Here is a 23331-nt window from a genome sequence, read left to right as displayed (position 1 = left end):
GCCTATCTCAAAGCTGCTGCCAAAAAACCACAATACCAGAAAAAAACTGCCTTGCAAACAATCTTCATAGCAACATGGCATGCCAACGATGTCCCAGATAAAGATTTAAATTAATGAACTTTATTTACAAAACATCTCTTTGATCTGGGACCTACATGAATAATTCATTTGCTAATGGGAACAACTGCAACCTTAGCAGACTCACTGGCTCCATTAAGAAGCTAAGAGAGGACAACCTGTTGTTTTCTCCTAACTCTAACCCCTTTAAGTAAACATGGACCATCCTTTGAATTGTAATTGTCTTAGGGGTGTTTACCATCTTCTCACACTAAGGTATGTTTTCCATAACTATGTTACATTTAAAAAATCAATTCCCAAAACTAAAAGCTATACTCTGAAATCATATGAGTCATAAAATTATTTACTCATAACACCTGGATGAGTGCAATTCCAACAGCACTGAAGAAGCTCAACACCATCCAGGACAAAGAAACTAACTTTATTGATGCCCCATCCTCCGGCTTAAGCATTCACTCCTTCCAACTTTGACAGAGTGTGGCTGCAGTGTGTACCATGTGCAAGATGCACTGCAGTAACTCAACGAGGCTTCTTCAACAGCACCTTCAAAATCTACATGAAACGGATTTTGGTGTTTCATGAATGCAATTCATCACCACCATCTCAAGGGCACGAAGGTATAGGTCATATATGCTGGTCTTGCCAGTGATGCTCATATTCACATGAATAAATAAGAAACAAATACAATGCCACCACCAAACATCCATCCATAGTTCCATCCTGCCGACTGCACAGTTCAAATGCAGCAAGATTGTCCTGTGTGACTGTGATCATTTTAACTTATCCTTCCTTATTCTCTTCAACCTCTCTGTTGTCTTTGATACAAATAACTGTTTGAAACCATACATCCAGTCCAGCACTGAAACTTCTTATTTCCACCAATGTAATATTGTTCCCCTCCCTCCATACCTCACCTTCACCATTAGTGAAATCCTACCCAACACCTGCATCATCATTTGAGTTTCTAATACTCTGCTCAGCAGGCTGGCAAGGTTTCCCTGAAATAAAATCAAGCTTATCAAGCGTATTCTTACAAGCACAATGAGACATCTGGTGGGTATGACAAGTACTATATAAATGCAAATCTTCATTTCCATCTTTCAGCCACCTTGTTTTGGGGATTAAAATTACTCCCTAAGTTTCTCTACATTGGCTCTTTCACCCCAATCTCCTCCAGCCCCATCACTTCAAGTCATACTCTTTGTTCTTCCAGCTTTGGCCTTCTGTGCACCAGCATACTGAAACTGAATGGCTGAAGTTGGAGTGATTTTGGTTTGGGATTAAAGGCAGCATAGGCCGAACCATTTCCTGCCTATTCTGTAGATTATCTCCGCAGCTGTGGGTAATTTGCTGGAGGTGAAGTGCTATATTACAGCGAGAAAAATGGAGAAGAGGGTTACTGCAATGACACACTCATGTTTGACCCCCAGTCTTCACTGAGATAGGATCTGTGATATTTCTGTTGATGAGGAGCACAGCTTGCATGTCATCATGGAGTAGGCAGAATATGGTGACAAACTTTTGAAGGTAGCTAAATTTGAGAGGAGGCTCCATAAGCCTTCACAGTTGACAGATTCAAAGGCTTTTGTGAGACCAAAAGATCCATGTTTAGTGGTTGGCACTGTTCCTTGCTTTTTTCTTGCATTTGCTGCACAGTAACAATCATGTATGTGGTGCCTCTCAAGGGGTGAAAGCCGCACTGCGATCCTAGAATGAGTTCTTTGGCTAATGGGAGGAGCCAATTGAGGATGATCTTTGCAAACACAGATGTGGGTGTAGCTGGCTAGGCCAGCATTTATTGCCCATCACTAATTGCCCTTGAGAAGGTGATGGTGAGCTGACTTCTTGAACTGCTGCAGTCCATGTGGTGTAGGTACATCCACAGTGCTGTTAGGAATGGAGTTCCAGGAGTTTGGTCCATCAACAGTGAAGGAACAGTGATACAGTTCCAAGTCAGGATGGTGTGTGAGCTGGAGGGGAACTTGCAGGTGGTGTTATTCCCATGTAGCTACTGCCTTTGTCCTTTTAAGTGGTAGAGGTCGTAGGTTTAGAAGGTGCTGTCGAAGAAGCCTTGGTGAGATGCTGCAGTGCATCTTGTAGATGGTATACACTGATGCAAATGTGCATTGGCATTGGAGGGAGCAAATGTTTAAGGTAGTCGATGGGGTACCAATGAAGCTGGCTGCTTTGTCCTAGATGATGTCGAGCTTCTTGAGTGTCATTGGAGCTGCACTCCAATGCAAGTGGAGAGCATTCCATCACACTCCTGATTTGAGCCTTGTTTGACAAGCTTTGGAGAGTCAGAAGGTGAGTTACTTGCTGCAGAATTCCTAGCTTCTGACCTGCTCTTGTAGCCACCATATTTATATGGCTGATCCAGTTCAATTTCTGATCAATGGTAAGCCCCAGTATTTTGATAGTGGGGATTCAGCGATGGTAATATCATTGAATGTCAACGGGAGATGACTAGATTCTCTCCTGTTGGAGATGGTCATTGCTTGGCACTTGATGGGTGCGAATATCACTTGCCACTTATCTGCCCAAGCCTGAATATTATCCTTCAGTTCCCAAGAAGAGTCATATTGGACTCAAAGGCTAGAATATTGCCATTGGGGTGCGTGGGCGGGCCTGACACACCGACGCACAAAATGACGCACGATGACATCGGTCGTGCATCCCAACATCATTGCTCGTCACTTAGCTGTTTCGTTCGGCGGGCGCACGCCAGAGACGGCTGCGTGCCTGCCAAACTGTCAACGGTCTGTTAAGGCTATTAAAAAACCAATTAAACTTGTTAGCAACACTGCCTGTCCAACCTTTAGACTAGCTTTTAATTCCAGACATATTAATTGGATTTAAATGTCAGCAGCTGCTGTGGTAGGATGTGAGCCCATATACCCTGAGCATAAGCCTGGGCCTCTGCATTACTAGACCAATGATGTTACCACTATGCCGCTGTCACCCACTAGTTAACACAATTGGACTTGTCTCCTTTCTTGAACATAGTCAAAATCACAGGAGGGGTGACTGCAAGTGAGGCAGGTATGGGGACCCAGACGGTAGAAGTGGAGGATCCTCAGCCCTTGCAATTGTACAACGGGTTTGAGGTTCCTGCAGCTTGTATGGATGAGACCGGGGACTGTAGGGTGAATGAGTGAACTGACCATGGCATCATGGTATAGGAAGCAATTCAAGCAGAGGGAGTAATTGGGAATGTAGTGGCAGCATGGGACTGTATAATTAGGGTGATAGACGTTGTTTTCTGTAGCCAAGAGTGAGAGTCCAGATGCTTGTGTTGCCTGCTTGGTGTAAGAGTTCAAGAAATCTGGTTTGGGCTGGAGAGGGAGTGGGAAGTGATTGTGGTCCACATAGGTACTAATGACATAGATAGAATTAGGAAAGAAGTGGGAGCATGAGTAGCTAGGGGCCAAGTTAAAAAGCAGAAAGCCTATGGTAATAATCACTGGACTATTACCGCAGCCATGAGCAAATTGGCATAGGATAAATAATATTAGGAAGCTGAATGAATGGCTCAAAGATGGCATGGGAGAAATGGGTTTTGTTTCATGGTGCACTGGCACCAGTACTGGGGAAAATGAAAGCTGTAGTATTGCAACGGACTTCACCTGAACTGCACTGGGACCAGTGTTCTGGTGAGTCGTATAAGTAGGGCGGTAGAGAGGGCTTTAAACTAAATAATGGGGAGAAGGGATCACATGAGGGAGGAGGGCAAGCATGCCAAGCGTGAACTTCACACATGTGGGCGAGTGAGCACTTTATAATCTCTCTGAGGCACAGGGCTACCTCAGGGAGATGAAGCATTGTTAAAAAAAGGAAATAACAAAAATAAAAATGTAATAAAACATGTCCCCTCAAGTGACTCTGTCACATGAGCAGGGACATGTTATTAATTCAATTTTAAAACTTTTATTTTATTTTTATTTGCTTTTGGAAACCTCATCCTGCCCGTGGATGAGGTTTCAAAAAAACACAAAGACTGCTTGGCCTTTTTGCCTTCCCACCAACCATTAGGTTGGACGGGCAGCAAAAAATTTAAATTAATTGATTACTTAGCGGGCTTTACAGGCCTTTTAATTGTCGGTGGGTGTGATGCCGGCTCCAGCACGCGCCTGCCAACCGAACTATCGCGTGTTAACGTCAGCACGTTTGGCCGACGTCAACATATATCATTTCACACTCGAGTGGGTCAGGCGGGCACCTGCCCACCGGGCAAAAATTTCTGCCCGTAGTTTCAAATTGAAAGAAAAAGCATACAATTCTGCAAACATTAATGGAAGGTCAGAAGATTGGACAGAATTTATAAACCAACAAAGAATGACTAAAAAAGTAATAAGGGGGGAGAAATTGGAGGATGAGAAAAAGCTAGCTAGAAGCCTAAATGCAGTAGTAAACATTTCTAGAAGTGTTTAAAAAGGAAGAGTCACCAAAGTAAGCGTGGGTCCTCTAGAGGGTGAGTCTTGGGATTTTTTAATGGGAAATTAGGAAATGGTGGAAGCGTTCAACAAGCATTTTGTGTCTGTCTTCACTGTAGAAGACAAAAATAACATCCCAGAAGTATTTGTAAATCAAGAGGCTATAATGCAGGAGCAAATTCAAACAATTACAATCACCAGGAAAAGAATATGGAGAAAATATTAGAACTAAAGACTGACAAGTCACCAGGACCTGATGGACTTCATCCAAGGGTCCTAAAAGAAATGGCTGCTGTGATGATATATGCACTTGGTTTTAATTTTTCAAAATTCCTTTGATCCTGGGAAAGTCCCATCAGATTGGAAAATAGCAAATGTAACTCCTCTATTCAAGAAAGGAAGGAGACAGAAAGCAGGTAACTACCGGCCAGTTAGCCTAATATCTGCCATAGGGAAAATGCTAGAATCTATTATTAAGAATCTAAGTTGGGCACTTAGAAAAATCTTAATGCAATTAGGCAGGGTCAACATGGTTATCTGAAACCGAAAGTATGTTTGACTAATTTACGTGTTCTTTGAGGAAGCAACAATAATGTGGAGAAAGGGAAACCTGTAGATGTGGTGTGCTTGGATTTCCAAAAAGCTTTTGATAAGCTGCCACATCAAAGGTTACTCACAAAATAAGAGTTCATGGTGTAGGGAGAAACATATTATCATAGATAGTGGATTGGTTTGCCAACAGGAAGCAAAGAGTCAGGAAAAATGGGTCATTTTCCATTTGGCAAGCTGTAACCAGTGGAGTGCCACAGAGATTAATACTGGGACCTCAATTATTTACAATTTACATCAATCACTTGGATGAAGGGACCAAATGTATCATTACTAAATTTGTCAATGACACAAAGATAGGTAGGAAAGTAAATTGTGAGGGGGACATTAAGAGTCTACAAAAGGGCTTAGATAGGTTAATGGAGTGGGCAAAAATTGGCAGGTGGAGTCTAATGTGGGAAAATGTGAACTTGTCCACTTTGGCAGAAAGAATAGAAAAGCAGCATGCTGTTTAAATGGAGGGAGCTTACTAAACTGCAGTACAGAGGGATCTGAGTGTCCTGGTACATGAACCACATGAAGTTCATATGCAGATACAGCAAGTGATTAGGAAGGCAAATGGAATGTTGTCATTGTTGCAAAGGGAATGGAATATAAAAGCAGGGAAATTTTGATACGATTGTGTAGGGATTGGTGAGACCATATCTGAAGTACTGTGTGCAGTTTGGTCTCATTACATGAGAAAGGACATAATTGTTTCATCTTGAGTTCAGAATCTTGATGGGGTTTCTTTAGAGTTTGCCTGTTACCTTAAGAATGCTACTATAGACTGTTATTCGTAAAAACCATTTTGGTTATTTACAGATCTATATGCATCTCAGTACGCTACATGAGCTTGTATTTCTGCTCCCCAGCAGATCTCAGTCCCTCAGTTATGTGACATTGTATCATAATTACATCAATAGTTACATCAGTATCAAGTACTCCTGATGTTAACCCTTTAGCCTACAACAATAGCTTTGGAAGCTGTTCAGAGAAGATTCATGTGACTGATTCCTAGGATGAAGGGTTATCTTATGAGGAAAGGAAAGACAGGTTAGGCCTGCATCCATTAGAATTTAGAAGAAGGAGAGATGATCTTATTGAATCAGATAAGATCCTGAAGGGAACTGACAGGGTGGATGCTGAGAGAATCGGGGGGGGGACAATGGCTTAGTGGTAATACATTAGTAATGCCTATGCCCAAATCCCACCACAACAGCTGGTGAAATTAAATTCAATTAATAAATCTGGAATTGCAGGCTAGTCTCAGTAATGGTGACCATGAAACTATCATTGATTGTTGTAAAAATCCATCTGGGTCACTGTTGTCCTGTAGGGAAGGAAATCTGCCATCCTTACCTGGTCTGGCCTACATGTGACTCCAGGCCCACTGCAATGTCGTTGGCTCTTAAGTGCCCTCTGAAATGGCCTAGCAAGCAACTCAGTTCAAGACGATTAAGGACGGGCAACAAATACTGGCCTTGTCAGCCACACCCACATCATATTAAAAGAAGAAAGAGAAAAGATACTCCCCCTTTTGGTCAGGACTAGAATTAGGGGAAACAGTTTAAAAATAGGGGACTCTCCCATTAAGATGGAGGTGGGGAGAATTTCTCTCTAAGGGTCATTGACCTGTGAAATTCTCTTCCCCAGAGAGCAATGAAAGCAGGATCATTGAAAATTTTTTTAAGGCTGAGCTTCTTGATTGACAATTGAGTCAAAAGGTGTAGGAGTGAACAGGAAAGTGGATTTGAGGCTACAAATCAGGTCAGCTATGATCTCATCAGATGGCAGAGCAAGCTTGAGGGTCCAAACAGCCTACTCCTGCTCCTATACCTAAGATTCCCTGGCATACACTCCTCTTCCTAGCTGAGGCATACCTCCTCCCTTTACTCCACCAACAGTAACGACAATTTCAGTCCCTCAGAATTCTGCAGTCTAGATTTCCTTCTTAAACCCTTCTATTATGCTACATGCATTTGCATCATCAAAAGCCTCCTCAAAAAAAATCCTTTTCGGCCATGCCTTTAGTAGGTTCCCTTGATTCTTCTCCCAATTCCTGTCTGTTGTCTGGACTCCCCTGTTAAACATCTTAGGACATTTGTAATGATATAAATACATTTTGTTGCTCTTCTTGAAGAAGAAACAGCAGCATTGTACATAGCACCAGCAAATAACACTTATAACCAGGTAACCTTGATGACAGATTGGAGGGAAAAGTGAGAAATGGGGTTTGAGCTACATACTGGAATAGGAACACAGAATTCATTTCTTAATGATTACAAATGGGACCTACATGTAGCAAATTGCTTACAAATATCCAAAATTGTAAAGCAAGTTGTTTGATTAGTTTGAGAATTTGTGAAAGTTACATTCAAATGAGATTTGTTGATTTAATGAATTGACTACAAGTAGGCTATGTTTACCTCTGTATTACTATTGACTGAGCCATTAAAAGCTAGAATGAATATGAACAAACCAATAGGGTGGAATTTTCCAAGCCCGCTGGCGGCAGGCGTGATAGGTGGCGTGCGGGTAAGATATGGCGGGACTCACTTCACAGTAGCGTGAAGGCAGGTCACGACCTTCTGCTCAGCCCGCCAACCGCGGTCCATGTTTCCCGCCATCTGTCAGCAGGGAGCTAATTGTAATACATTAATATATAATTAAAAGGCCATCCCGCCATGTTCTTGGAACCCTGCCGCATCATCCATTCATGTCATTGGGAAAGCACACTGACATGTTTCACAACAGCACGCAAGCAAAGAGGCCCTCATAGCTGCCAGATTTGTGGAGGATGTCCCTGTAGATCCTCACATCGCAGTTGTGAACATTTGACTCCAGTCTTGCTTATCACAACACCAATACCCTCTGTGAGAATGCTCCTGTCATGGAGATGCAGTGGAGGCCCTAATAGTCACTCAACTGCAGGAGAATGATGACAACATGCAGCGAGGACACTCCACAGATCTTCACACAGTCTCTGAGAATGTCCGACTCCTGTCTGGCCAAGGGCAGCTCATTTGTGCTCTATAATCAGGGTCATCTCAGAGTTGCAGCCATGAAACTTTAGACGCTTCTGATGCTCTGTCCGTTCAGCACCTCAGCCCTTCAGGAGCTGGTGCACAGCATCACTGGTCGCAGATGCTGGTGTGATGGGGGCCAGCCCCACCGTAAAAAGGTACTGAGAGTAGACAGAAAGAATGAGAGAACTCCGTGGCGCCTGCCCACTACATTCTGGCAGCAATGACCAGCACTGCCAAGGTGCAGGCATCAGTAATGTTTTTAGGGAGTGTGAGTCTGGACTATCACTGTGGTCTGAAGGCCACACAGAGCACCGGGAAGGGACCCTGGACTGAGACACCTGCCTTTTATCTTGTGCAGAAAGGTTTCACATCTGAATGACAAGAACACTGCTCATCAGAACAAGGAGCCTTAGGGAGGAGACATTTTTGGGAGTTTATTGACAATAGTGGACAGTACGTCCAAGTGATTAACACCAGTGCCCGGCCATGCAACTAATTCTCCTTAACTGTCCTAACCCTGCTGCTACATCTTGGTGCTCCCTGGACATCCACAGCGGAGGAGGAGGCAGCCTGCTGACTGTGGCGCTCTGTCCGTGATGACTTTGGTGGGCGTCCTCTGGAGGGCCTAAGCCTGCTTTTGGGGTCCTGCTGTGTGGCAGTGGCACCCTCCTCAGCCTGTGAAGCTGGATCTGCGGAGGTCACAGGAAGTGGGGAATCAGATGGGCTGGTCACTCCCAGAGTCACCTGGGTGGATGGCCCCGGAGCGTGCACCTGCTGATCCTCCTCCTTATGGGGTAGCTGGAGTGAGATCAAGCTGCCTATTACCCCTCTTATATACACACTGTAGGAGGCCAACTATGGCATCAACAATGGAGTTGAGCCCAGGCAGCAGTGCAGGAGTGACATCCTGGACCAAGGTCTCCATGGTGGCCACCATCCTGCTTGCGTTGACATCGGTGCATTGCAATGCCAGTGCAATCACCTCAGCCTGAAGACAGACGACCTCCTTCATCATGCCTTGCAACCTGAGGAGTGTAGTGGACATCCCTTCCTGATGTTTCTTAGCTTGCCTTTGCAGCTCCAGCAACTGTGACATGACCAAGTCCAGAGGCTTATCATCTAACTCAGACTCAGCAACGTTCTGGCCTCCAGCAGTCCTCGGAGTACTGGGAACCTGGGAAGTCCCTGCCTCCGCCTGCTGTGGATCAGAAGGTGCGACGTGCTCACCGGATTGTGATCCCGAGGCTACTCCAAAGCTAGGTCCCATCGAAGTGTGTGTCTCTGCACTGGTGGAGGGTGTGGGTAAGCGCTGTGACGGGACTTCAGGGAGGGTGCCTCCAGATTCTTCTTCAGAGGTTTCTTGAGAGCTTGATTGGAGGCTCTGGGTCATGGGCTCCATCGGCTGCTTCTCAGATATGCCTGCAAAAGCAAGGGGAGATAATTAGTGCATGGCAGTGGCCTGTGAAACAGGACACATCACTCATGGCATGGTTGTCTGATGGATGTTGCAGTGCTGGATCCTCACTTGGTAGATCAGCGCCAACCTCACTGTGAGCACAGGACCGGTCCCGATCATTGTGGGCCAGCTGGATGGCTCTATTTTTGAATTCTGTCAGAACTTTGAATTCCGGCATCCCTCCACTTGCCTGCGGCCTTTCCCTCCTGTTGTGTACAGTTTTTCCTGCATGGATAGAGATGGGGAGAGTGTATCAGAATGCCTGCCAGGCCAGATGATAAATATGCCAGGCCTGGGTGGGTGGTGAGTGGTCCCATGGATGGGTGAGAACAATGACAGTGTTGTGAAACAGTGAATGGTGATGTCCCTTGCACTGGCTGAGAGTGAGGACCCTGTGGATATGTGATGTGTTTGAGTGTGTGTGATTGGGGAGTGATGAAAAGAGTGACTTACTCTGGCAGAACGGAGATCATCATTCATCCTTTTGCAGCACTGGGTGGCTGTCCTCCTCTGCAGGGCATTTGCAATGACCACCACCTCCCAAGCTGTGTTGGTGACATTGCTACCCATCCTGCGGCCAGAGCAGGGGTAGAGGACATCTCAGTGGCCTCCACGACATCCAGCAGTCACTCGAGGGACCCGTCATTGAAGTGGGGGGTCTGCAGTCTTTTTGCATTTGCTAGCCATGTCTCCCAGGCAGCAGTGGTGAACTGGTGACGATGAGCGCTTTGCTGGCCTTTTAAAGATGGCGGCTAGCATGATGCAACAGTGGGGTGATGGCAAGCAGTCAAATGAGAACCCGCCCGCCAAAGAAACGACGTCTTTTGCGGTAGTGAATATATAATGAGGCAGGCTCAGGAAGATACGGCGTAAAAACCTATCATTTTCATCGGTGGATAGGACTCCATTTTACCCACCATTGCACTTAGTGTAATTCTGGAAAATTTCACCCACAGTACTGCTTTATTGCACATGTGTCTTCCATGATTTGACACCAGATGAGAATGAACTTAAATGGGTTGAGAGATCATATTGGTAATTCTGTCACATTAATTATATTGATTTGTGACAGAAGAGCCCTGGAAAAAGTTTTACTAATACAACCGCTGGGCATGGCACTTATTGACTTTTGGTTCCAATAAAGTAGGATACAAAATTCACATTATTGATAGTACTTTTCTGTACATTACCAGAACACATTTGTTGGTGCTTCTCTCCTTTGTTGGACTTTTGTTTGCAAGGTACGTTTGATTTGATCACAAAATGTATATAAATACTGATATATTGTAAGCTTAGTCACATTATGAAGCCTTATTTGACAAATATGTTTTCCTGTTAAATGAACAGCAGACGTAGGTGTTCTAGGGAATACAAACTGTTTTTTTTGGCTTGACCCTGTTTTTTAGCAGTATGGAGTTTGATTTCTATTTAAATTAACCAAGTTGTTGCGATTATTTGCTGACTAGCTAAAAATACTCAAGTGCCTTTTATCTTCTTCAATCAATAAAGAAAGCAAAAGGCTAAGCATTAATATTTGAAGTGATATATGCAGGTAATTTTTCTCCAGGAAAGAATTCCAAGATCAAATACAACAAAGTAAAGCTCCTCACTTCGTCTTCCAAGAGATTAATCACAATTGAGAATGGGCTCAATCTTCAGGAGTGAAGAAATGTGCTTGGTTCAACTTTTCTTTCAGACAGAGACAGCGTACTGTTGTGTTAATGAACTGGGAGAGCTAGGACTTGTACAGTTCAGAGATGTGAGTACCTTCTACATTTAAAAATATATTTGATAACAAATCTATTTTTATTTTGTTTACAAAGATGTGACCCAGTGCTACAAAATATATTCAAGCGCCTTTATCTCCGCATTGCCTACAACTGATGCTTACATGATGAAAATGTTGCATAGCTGACTTGGTTATTTCCCCTTCACAAACCAGACAGCTTGGCATATATCCTCCTTGTTCAGTTAGCAAATTTTGAGTAAGCAATTACAAGTATCAATAGAAAATCAACCATTTAAATATCAGAAAAACTATAGTGATCTGTATCCCTTTTGCATTAGTAACAATATCTCACATCTGATTCTTCTCACACTCATGTAGCTGAATCCAGGAATCATTGCTTTCCAGAGGAAATTTGTGAATGAGGTCAGGCGATGCGAAGAGATGGAAAGAATTCTACGTAGGTTTTATATCCCAGTTGGATAATTTAAATTTTTTTCATGAAAATTATTTTGAAAACTGAATTCATTATCATTATTAAAAAGTTGACAAGTGCTTAAAGTTGAGTGCTATGTCTCATAACGCATTTTTTTCTTTCTTGCAGGCTTTTTAGAAAAAGAAATTACAAAAGCTAACATTCCAATCATTGAAAGTGCAGAAAATGATAAGGCCCCTTGCCCAAGGGATGTAATTGAATTGGAGGTAAATATTGATTTCTGCAGCTACTGCCTGTCCCAATTTATTGATTCTAGGGGAAATCACTGTCTTCTTCCTCTGTGATTCAATATTGATTTCCTTTTAATGTATATTAAATTCATTGTAAAAATAATTAGTCTTAGAATAATTATAAAAAGTGTACATAAGTATGCTGTTAAAGAATGGAATACAGGATTGTTCTACAAATTAAAATATAATGTGATTTTGTGTGCTCTAAGTGGACCTTCTGTGATGGAAAGATAATTGTACTTACCAAAAGTAAATAGGATTCTAAGTTTCATTTTGAATTATTTAATATTTATCGCTTCCTTCTGATATAATTATGAGATTATGTATGTTTACTCCATAATACAGGGAGAATCAGAGATCCAGCTTTAATTATACTTCTCCAATCACTTTTCCTCCCAACTCCGTTGTTCACTTTTTCCAACTCTTGCCCTTCATTTCTCCTTGCTTTTCCATGGCTTACCATGAGGCTTGGGGCAATGTGACTGCTCTGTCATCTCTTCCTCTCTTTATTCTGTCCAATGCTCCTAGTCAGGAATTGGTAAATCTTATTCAATAAGGATAGTCAGTTAAAAGCAATAAAGGTAGGGGAGGTAGTGGTGTAGTGCTATTGTCACTCAACTAGTACGCCAGACACCCATGGTAATGCTCTGGGGACCCGGGTTCAATGGTGAATTTGAATTCAATAAAAACATCTGGAATTAAAAGTCTAATGATGACCATAAAGCCATTGTTGTAAAAACCCATCTGGTTCACTAATGTTCTTTAGGGAAGGAAATCACAGCAACGCGATTGACTCTTAAATGCCCTAGCAAGCCATTCAGTTCTCAAGGGCAATTAGGGACAGGCAATAGATGCTGGCCAGCAATGCCCATATCCCATGAAGGTTAATCGGTCCTTTGATTAGGAGTCAATAGTTTAATCATATCCAACATCCATCAATTACTAAATTACAACTTTCTTTTTGTAGATTGCAGCCCCATCCCACTGTCAGCCCTGTTATATAATTGCAGGGCAGTTCCTTTTAGGTTAGGACATCACAGAGGAAGATGAGAGTGATTTCCTGCAGAATCAGTAAATTGTGGCAATACTAATGTTATCATCCTGGGCTAGTACAACGTTCTAGCAATATATCAAGAATCACGATATTTGTGGACTAATCATAAAACTGAAACTCTAAAATGATATTAAATAATGCTGGAATAAATGACTGCCACTTTCATCACTTATCATTTCATCATGTGACTGCCAGGATGGTGGAATACCAATTAGATGGATTGTGGTCCTTTCTCATTTAGCAAAATTGGGCTCTTTACTGCTTTTCTTCTTGGAGAACTAAAGGAGCTATTCACATAGATAAATTGCTTTTCCTGACTCTTTTTCTCAAATATTTACCTCAGAATCTGAATGATGGGTGTTACAGATCAAATGAAGCATGTAGAATGCATTTTCATTTTGTTTGTGATCAAAGAATAAGGATTGCATTATTTGTCATGATGGTACAGAATTACTAGTATAAAACTTTTATCCTTAAAATTATTCCTAAACCAAAAATAACAAGATTATAATTTTAGTCATCAAGTAGTAAGTTAGGGGAAAATGGCTAAAAGATTTGCTTTTAGAAAAGGATCACAAATAATTTCTGCTGATGTTATTATAGTAATTTGTCTCTGATTTAAAAGAGCAAGGAGTAACAAGTTTCATATTTCATTTGCCATTTCAGTCAAAAATAGATATTTTAGGCTCCTTTATAAAATGATGCGTTAACATTTCAATCTATTGTCTTCTCAGTAAATCAATTTTAATTAGGTTTATCTGCCCTTCATAAGTGCTCTTTGCAGAACTGTAGGGAATTGAAGCAGTAAAATTTCCACGTTTTCTCATTTAGACTGCTTTTGAAAAGCTAGAAAAAGAGTTGAAAGAGATCAACACGAACCAAGAAGCTTTGAAAAATAATTGCCTGGAGCTGATAGAGCTAAAGTTCCTTCTTCAGATAACAGAAGATTTCTTTGAAGAGGTATGTCAATTATTGCCACATATGTATTGAATACATTTATGTTATTGCACCATCATGGAATAACAAATGCTTCTATTGTCATCAGCAGAAATACTAAAGTGCCCTCAAGTTGAGGAAAATATCTTAATATGTTGATATTTTAACATTTATGCATTTAATATTTGTGAATTCTTAAAATATAGCAGTGGGATTTAGAGTTTATGCAAACTAGGAGATGTCCAAGCCACAACTCTATCCTTTATTTTCCACTTCACTCCCACACACATGCACAAACACAGGCACGCAGATTCATAGATATACAGCTTTACTGACATTTATTTATATAGTACTGTGTGTGTATTGACTAACAAAGCCATCATGATAATTTCAGACCCCTCATGCAATTATTGAATATAATTAAATAAATAATAAATAATATAATTAACAAAGATAACCATTATAATTGCCAAAGGGCTGTCATGCTTAATGAAAAAGCAGTTTGTTTCTTCCCTGTATATTGAGATCAGTGACCATCACTGAATGATGCTAATGGATGTATTGCCCTCTGATATCACAAAGTTCAACTGATAGTTTGTTCAAAAAAAGTGCTTAAAAGCTTTTCTGAAGTGTTTGTAGCTAATCGAGTAAAATATTGTTGCTTCAGTACAACAATGACCACAATTTATGTTTGAAATAATTTTCAATGCTTCTTGCAGCTGAGGAAGTTGAACATGAATCATTTCCAATCATGTCTGTCTGTTACTGGTGCAAATTTTGAATAAATTTAAGCCTAATGTTACAAGAAAGTTAATAATGTTTCTTGAGACTAGGGTTGCCCAACTCCGTTTGGACATATCCTGGAGGTGTCATCTAATGACCTCCTGCCTCCAACCACCTAATTTGTATGCCCCTGCCAATGATTGCCCAACTTGGCCATACTCGTGGTGCACTGCCTTGCCAAACCAACTGGAAAGCAAACAAACTCATTACCCTGTTGGATCATCATTGGCTATCAGTCAAATAACCTTTTTCAACACTGTCGATATTTTAATAATTAACAAAAATATTCAAAGATAATTTTTTAAAAATGTAATGCTCCTGTGATTGCTCTCCCAGGCTGCGCAGTGCAGTGTGCTGGAGATTAATCTATAATTCATTAATATTCCAGGCCAATCCTGGAGGGATTGCACAATAGCAGAGACCCAGGGCAGAATCGTCCCAGATTTGCACTAAGCATGATAACAGGCGGGAAAAATAATGTTTTTCCCGCCGGCTGCAATGGCCGGTTTTCGAACCCTGTAGTGTCCCAATCCCGCCTCATCAGTCATACATTCCCTGAAAACAACTCACACACTCACAAACCTATCGTACATCCACAGGGATCTCACACCTCAAGGGACAATACCACTAGCTCCTTCACACCACCTCACATTTCCATCAGGCTCATATCCTCTGGACCTAGCATCCTCATCCTGTCCCTGTCTCCGCTCACCACACAAACATTCCACGCAGGGTCATGTGTCCTGCTCACACTCTCTCCATCTGTTTTCATGCAGGAGAAGCTAGCTCATAACAGCAGCAAGAGGTCCCAGACCAGGGGTGGAGTAGCCCACATTAGGCTCCTCACTCACTTTGAGTTCGCAATAACTGGTGAGGATGTGGACTGTGCCTGCAGCGATGGTGAGGTCAGCAGCGAACACCCACGTGAGAATCCTGCACCACATTATCTCTCCCTCAACGCAATTGTGAGTGCTCTCTCTCCTGCTTTTGACTCTGCTGCCATGCACTAATTATCTCTACTTTTGTTCACAGGGAGCTCTGCCAAGGGACCAACACCCTCAGACAGCTAGTCTCTCAGCTCTAACCACGTTCTCAAGTGCAGCCAAGAGGACACTTTCTCCATGGAAGAGCTGCAAATAAGCAGTTTGGAAAACCCGTCACAGCGCTTACCCACACCCTCGACCAGTGCAGATACAGACACCTCGGTAGGACCTAAATCTAGAGCAGCTCAAGTTCATAATCTGGTAGCCAGCACATGGACATGTGTCCATAGCAGGCGGAGGTAGGTTCAGCCAAGCTCTCTGGCACTCAGAGGACCGCTGTGCAACAGGCATCTGTGAGGATGAGTCAGATGTCGAGCCTCTGGATTTGGCCTTCCGACTCATCCTGGAGAGTCAGCAGAAGGCGTGGGAACATCACACAGAACTGTTAGAAGCTTTAACTTCCAAGCATGCAAGTTGGAGGAGTGCATCTGCCTGCTCTTTGTTGAAGTGGTGCCCACATGTGTGCACATGGAGGTCTCAGTGGATGGTCCAGCAGAACAAGGAGGTGTGTGCAGACCTGCACTTCATCATGCTAGCCATGGTTGAGTTCCTGCAGTGGTGATGCATAGGGGAAATGGGGCATCTTGATGTCCCCCAAGATGTACCTACCCCTCAAAGAGTCATACCAGGGCCCTCAGGCGCCCGAAGGGAGGAGCAGCAGCAGCTGGACACCCCAGGGTCATCCATTCAGGAATCTCAGGGGCTGTCTGCTTTCTCGGAGTCCCCTTTGCCTGTGACCCCTCAATCTTGTCCTCTGTCACCACAGAGGGAGCAATTGGCCCACATGAGGACAGCCTAAGCTCCAGAGGACCCACAACGAAGGCATCAGAGGCAACAATGCCAACCATTGCACAGGCTGTCTCCATCCCTGCTGCGGATGTCAGGGCAGCAATTAGAAGTCTAAGGTGTTCAAAAGTTAAGAAATTATGATCACAGTTGGTTGTACGGGTGAACACATTTTGTCACTTTACAGTCAATCTGGAAATATATTCACTCTCACTGAATAATGTGTAATGGTGTCTTTCAGCTTCATTGACAGGCATCATGAGTCCTCCCACTGGATCCCCTGTGTAAAGTTCAGCTGCACACAGCCAGCCCACGAGTGATTCTGGAGGGAGAAGTGTGTGTGTGCGCATGTGGCAGGATATTTTGGAGCCTCGTGAAAGCACTCTCCCATGCACACGGATCCTTCCTGAAACACGCACAGCTCAATGTCCTGAGCATTTTCAATGCTGCCTGCCTGAGGTTGGCTTTCTGTTGTCCATCTGAGCTGATCTGCAGCTCCGTCCACCCACTGATCACACTCCCATGCAGCACCTGATCTTGCCCACCATGACTCTCATTTCATTTTTGATTTGGCAAGCATGGTGCATTTAACAGTTGTCTTCATGTCCCCCATCCTTTCCCCTCCCCCAGTCACCCATTTCCTTTCCCCCATCACTCCACTGGCATCACTTTCCATCTCCTCACCATCGCCTACCAGCCACAACCCTTTTCTATCGGGGATGTCCAGGTGAACGTGCACATTCCCTTCCTTCCTGAAAATCCCACCCCCACCCACATTAACCTCCCCAACCTTTTCCTTCTCACCCCCAGAGTCCATGTCTGCCTCCGAACCCCCACGAAACACCCTCACCGTTCCTTCTACTGATACTATTGCACCCGTACCATCCCACCCTACTGCCTCACTCTGCCCTTGGTCATTCTCACTATTCCCTCCTACCACACCCACCCTCAGTTCATTCCCCAGGAGACAGGCAGTTATAGGCTCATCAGAGTCCTCTCTTGCACATTCACCTGGGTACCCCCCTCCGGACTCCTTCCCCCTTGGGCCTCCTTTCCTGCCCCAAACTCCCAAGCCACCTTCCCCCCACCCAACACCCCCCCCGGACTCCACCCCCCCCGGATTCCTCCCACCCTTAGTCCTCCCCCCTTCATGACTGCTTCAGACACCCTTACTTCTTCTGCCACCCTTACCCCTCCTCTCCAGAGTTATTCCTCCACCTTTACTTCTTCATCCAGCCCTACTCCTTCCTCCATCCTTACTCCTCCTCCTCCCCGCCCTTCTTCCTCCCCTCAGACTCCTTCATACCCTTGGACTCTTTCCCCACATTCCATCCCTCCTGAACCCTTTCCCTTACACCTTCCACCCCCCCTTACACCTACCTCCCCAGTTGCCATCTTCTCCCCCATTACCCCATCCTCCTCCTGTAGTCCCCCTCCCCTCCCAACCTCCCACCACCCCAACACCTTCATTCCCCCCAACCTCACCCCACACAATATCTTTGTTCCCCCCTCCCTACCTCATCACCGCCCCCCAATACCTCTTCCTCTCCCAGCTGATAGGCCTACCTCTCCCAGTCCCGGTACATGTTCATCTCCCAAACACAGCTGGACCTTCCTCTCCACTCCCTCAGCCATCATCCATTGTCAGTAGACCCTCAGAGACTTTCAAGCTTCCATGAGCTGCTTTGTGGCAGATCCATGTCCATGAGAATCCACCCAGTATGCCATAGACGTTCCTCCAGGGTACCATTGCTGTCGGGCTCCAGCATCTTCTGCTCCTTGGATGTCCATGATGTGAGCAAGGCCCTGGCAGTAAGTCCTGACTTCCGCACATCACAATTGTCAAGTCGTATTCTACACCAACATGTTTTCCCACCAATGTGGGCGAATGGTTCTGGTGGGCTGGCCTGAAATGATATGCAGATGTATTACAATAAGGTTACCCATGTCTGATGGCTTGAAACACAGCCCGTCATTGAGGGGCAGACTGGATGATTGCAAACTGGTTTCACGATGTTGTGAAACCGATTTTTGGCCTTCTCACCATATTGTCCGCACATGCCACCGAACACAGCCAACACCAGCACACACGGAAAATTCCACCTCCAGACTTCTAGATCACCATCCACCTTTCAGCCAGTTTGCACAGCATTCACTTGGACTCACTCTTGCCAGTCGGAGAAGGTCATTCATCCTTTTCAAGCTCTGCACTTAATCTCGCTGCTGGACCTCTCAACAGCTGACCTCCCTGCCACCTTGGTCAGTTGGAACGGCATCTTCCAGTCATTTGATGGGAACAGTAGCCCCTGCACTCTTTGACCGCTTTGGGATGGTGGGGGTAGGTGCTCTGTCAGTGTTGCTAAATCATGGGGGCCATCTAATGACCACTCTGCAACATCTCCTCTGGAATGACCTTTCAGTCACAATCACTTCTGTCCTGGACAACTTTCATGTGATAGGTTGCAATGCTTTACTTTAAACAATTTTACACTTCACCAACTATCTCCTCTCACACCCACAGGAGCACTCAGTTTAACTGTACTTTTATACTAAGTGCTAGTGTGGCTGCCTTTCAAAAATGGCACCAGCTGTAGCACCCATGTCAGGTGCTCTGTGGATCTCCCGCTCCTAATATGTGATTGCAGGATCCCTCCAGTCACTTCCATTAATTGGTCAGTCAACCAACTTAAAACTTGGGCATCCATGAGGCGCTGTGAGCCATCAGCAGTATCAGAATTGCATTCAACCACAATCTGTAATCTCACAGCAGCCCAACATAGCCTTCACTCTACCATTACCATCAAGTTCGGAAGCAGATACGTGGGCACACCGCCACCTACAAATTTCCCTCCAAGTCACACACTATCCTGACTTGGAACTATATCGTCATTCCTTCACTGTCGCTGGGTCAATATCCTGAAACTTCCTTCCTAACAGTACTCTGGCTATAACTACACCACCAAAGACTGCAGTGGTTCAAGAAGGCAACTCACCACCACCTTCTCAATAGCAATAAGGGATGGGCTATAAATGCTGACCTTACCAAGGCGCACACATCCTAAGGAATAAAAATAAGGGCAGGTGAAAGACAGCAGGTGAAGAGCCTCAAATTTAATTCAACCTATTACCACTCAATTTCAACTACCTGCCAACCAATTGCAACTGCAATAATGGACAATGCCAGCGAAAAATCTAGCCTTGTATGACAACAGTTAGTTGATCATTTCAGATATTGCAACCAATTCTCATGGTGCCCTTAGCTAACACATGCAAACATAGCAGTTAGGAGCAGCAACCCTCTGGCAGTACAGTCTCTTCAAATTATTCCATAGTGAACAAGACTGCAGGAAGTGGAAAGCAGAATAAGTGGTGGTCGCAGGGAAACACATTTGTCAAAAAGGTCCCCACATGTCAGATAGATCAATTTAACTGCAAAGATTTGTTGGGACTTTTGAAGGGTTGTTGGTATGAACCATACAACAGACTGGTTTTGTAAGGGGCAACAACACACAATTCCTTTTTCCAGATAGAAAGACTGTTGATGAACGCAGTTTTTTCATCCTGCATGAAATACAGAAATTATTTATATGTTAGGTTATCCAATTATGATACAACTAGAGGCAAACTAGAAACTGATATATGCTACAAAATTTCATCTTGGAGACAAATGTTGGCCAGTGGCTGGTGGTTCATGAATTAGAATCTATAAATTAGAGTTTCAGTACAAAGGCTTTATTCTAGTCAAATTATAAATGGTTAAATCATTAATATATATCAAAATGTGCAAGCATCTGCCCATCAAGCCATTCTATGGTCAATAAACTCGTTGTGTTTGATTGACAGCTATTTATTCACCAAGATTGCAAACTTACAACATCTGCACAGAATTCAGGATGTTCAGTTTGCTATGAAATTAAACTCAATGAGTTCAACATAAGACCCACATCACTTATATTTGATATTGTATAAGAAAGTCTACAAAAGACTTTCAGGCCAAATATTTTGCAGGTTATCAGATTGTGTAAGAATTACATTCTAAAGAGGATGTTTTAATCTTCAGTGGCCTGATTCTATCTTTATTCTTAAGTACTATCCTATTGGTTTCTTGCTTCATCTTGCTGTTTCCTATATATTATTTTACATGTGAATAAATCTATCCCTTTCAGCTTGAATTTCCACCAGCATTATATTTCCTGCTTTTTGAGAAGACTGCATATGCTGCCTAGTGTAATATATCATGATTCAAGGATAATGGCAAACTAACTCTATGACATATAAAAAGAGATAGATGACAATTTAGCCTCTCTTTGCTGGAAGAAAGCCCAAACTGTAACACTGGTCACATCTCCATAAATGCAGTTTGTCGGTGGGTTGATGTAGTAATTAATACCAAATGTAGGCATTACCAATCTGCTTATATTTAAACATTGTGTGCTGAAAATCTTTGGCTCATTTGTTGCATTCCTGCTGCAACTCTGGTGGAAGTACCTCAGATGGACAAAAAATAGTTTAGGATCCAAGCACTATTGAGCCCCTGACTGCTCACTGCTAGATCAAGAAAAAGGGGTCAGAGCAACAACTCCCAACATCGAAAGTGCTTTGTCCTTGGTCTTTCAGTCAGCAAGGTTAGTGACTGATACATCCAGTGAGAGGAAGTGTTCCAGCAAATAGAGTTGTCACAGAGGTCTGGATCTGGGAAGGTAGCCTGAACCTTAACCCTTACCAAAGATTTTTTAATGTTAATGTTGCTTACCCCCCTTATCAATAGTTTGTAATGTATCTGGGGGTGTAGGGGGAGCAAAAGCACACACTATGTCACAGTTTTCAGCCTAACCGCCATGATGGGGCACCCGAAATGAGCCCCTTCTGGCACCAATACCCACTACCAGTATTTAAACAATGTGACCTGCAGTTGATCTTTCAAATACTGGCAGGGTCATCAGCAGAGGTCACCACTGAGCACATCACTAACACTTCAGCTAGGATGAGAAACTAGGTTTTTGGTCTTTGTTACTCTAAACTTGTTTACATTTTATCAATTTGTTCTCATAAGGAGAAATAAATTAGACTCTTTTATAATGGTTTTGTAAATTAGAATTGTTCTATCTAGGCTGCTCTGTATTTACATAATTGAAAAACGATTTTCCCTTCATGGAAAACAAGCTTTCAGCCTGCAATAATTGAAAAATAAAAGCACTTTGCAGCCTGTAGCTTTTAATGTGTATTGGGTTTTGTCTTCTCCAGGCAGAATCCCAGCTGTCAGGCTCTGAGCTACCCTCTGAAGAGTCTGTCTCTGTAACAGGATTTTCAAGGAGGCACAGCAGTACTAGTGGAGGAGGACGTCTGAAACTGCGGTAAATCTAGCATCTGTATTTCACTTGCCATTGCAAAGTAGGTTATATAAGCACAGCAGGTACAAAAAGATGGTCCAAAACAGAATATGCAGAAACAGCTCAAAAGATGAGGGTACACAGCACATGAAATCCACAAGTTTATAATTCCTTCTTTACCTGTGGGTAATTCCTTCTTTACCTGTGGCTAGTAACTATGACAGAACCCCTTCATCCTATTTCAGATAGCAGGAATCTCTACATTACAGATATGCTTTTTTATTAGTAATTTGTAGATTGCTAATATTGTTATGACTTGAAAGTGGCTTCTGTGATCTCTTTTGGGAGAGCTGTCATTGTATGGAAGAAGGTCTGAAATACAGTTGTACTGTATGACTTTGGGTTTCTTCTCAACTCCAACGTCTTCATGTAGAAGTATTTGAGCCTGTCTGCTGGCTATTTGGGCTAGAAGTTTTCTCACCCAGTAGTTTATGAGATGATGCCAGGGAGATGTTGGTGACAAGCACTCTGCATCAACCAGATCAAGTTGTCACAGCTGGTAGTCAGTCATCGTCATCAGATGTGCCTCGATTTGAGGATGATGTTCAGGGTCATGAGTTTCTGACATGGGTCCTTATGTGACTGAACAGGCCAATTCTTGACCCACAGATCTTTGAGCACATGGGGCAGGATGTCCCAGAAGGTAGCAGAATCCAGAGTGCAAGATTTGCTTCCTTTTCTTTCCTTCTCCCCTGCCAATGTGCCTCATTGTGAAGGATTTTGGACTCAGAGCATGATGCAGCTTGATGGACAATTTGTTGCCATTTTGAACGACTGGTACCAAGCTGCTCCCAGTCATTAATGTAAATGCTGCTGCACTTCAAGGAGAACTTCAGAGTGTCTTTAAAGCATTTTCTTTGTCCTCTCCTGGAATGCTGGCCATTTGAGAATTGAAAATACAGGACCGTACAGGGGAGATACTTTTCATCCATCCGGACACAGTGTCCAGTCCATCATGGTTGATTTTGCAGGAGTTTTGCTTGAATGCTTGTGGAGCTGACTTCAAGAAGGACACTAGAGTTTGTTCCAATTGAAGCCTCCAGTAATTGAGAGAGTAAACAACACAGTCAGTTCATGCTCCTATCCAGGACATTGCTCAGATTTTGTGGTCAGCAGTAAAACAAGGACACTGACCTTAAAGAAAACTGCACTGAGAGATTTTGTGATCTCTGATGTGAATTCCAACTCTAACTCTCTCAATGTGCAACTGATTGTAGCATAGTTTAATAGGAAATCTCATCATCAAGCTGCAGTTATATCAACAAGTTGTGCAAGCAGCTAATCACATTAAAGAATTTTCACA

At 43.3% G+C, this 23331-nt stretch overlaps 1 protein-coding gene across 1 annotated transcript in view; it reads left to right on the top strand.

The window, feature by feature from the left end:
• Nucleotides 1-11226: 11226 nt before the first annotated feature.
• The window catches only part of LOC121276012 (V-type proton ATPase 116 kDa subunit a1-like), a 230788-nt gene continuing 218683 nt past the window's right edge, over nt 11227-23331 (top strand). The window contains exons 1-5 of the mRNA XM_041183957.1: nt 11227-11343; nt 11692-11770; nt 11915-12012; nt 13922-14050; nt 21883-21992. Coding sequence (XP_041039891.1) covers nt 11227-11343; nt 11692-11770; nt 11915-12012; nt 13922-14050; nt 21883-21992 — 533 coding nt within the window. The remainder of the gene's footprint in view (nt 11344-11691; nt 11771-11914; nt 12013-13921; nt 14051-21882; nt 21993-23331) is intronic.

The sequence above is a fragment of the Carcharodon carcharias genome, chromosome 3, assembly GCF_017639515.1.
Source record: "Carcharodon carcharias isolate sCarCar2 chromosome 3, sCarCar2.pri, whole genome shotgun sequence".
Taxonomy (NCBI): Eukaryota; Metazoa; Chordata; class Chondrichthyes; order Lamniformes; family Lamnidae; genus Carcharodon; species Carcharodon carcharias.
The sequence above is the reverse complement of the archived record's forward strand: the minus strand, read 5'-3'. Positions and strand labels throughout refer to the sequence as shown.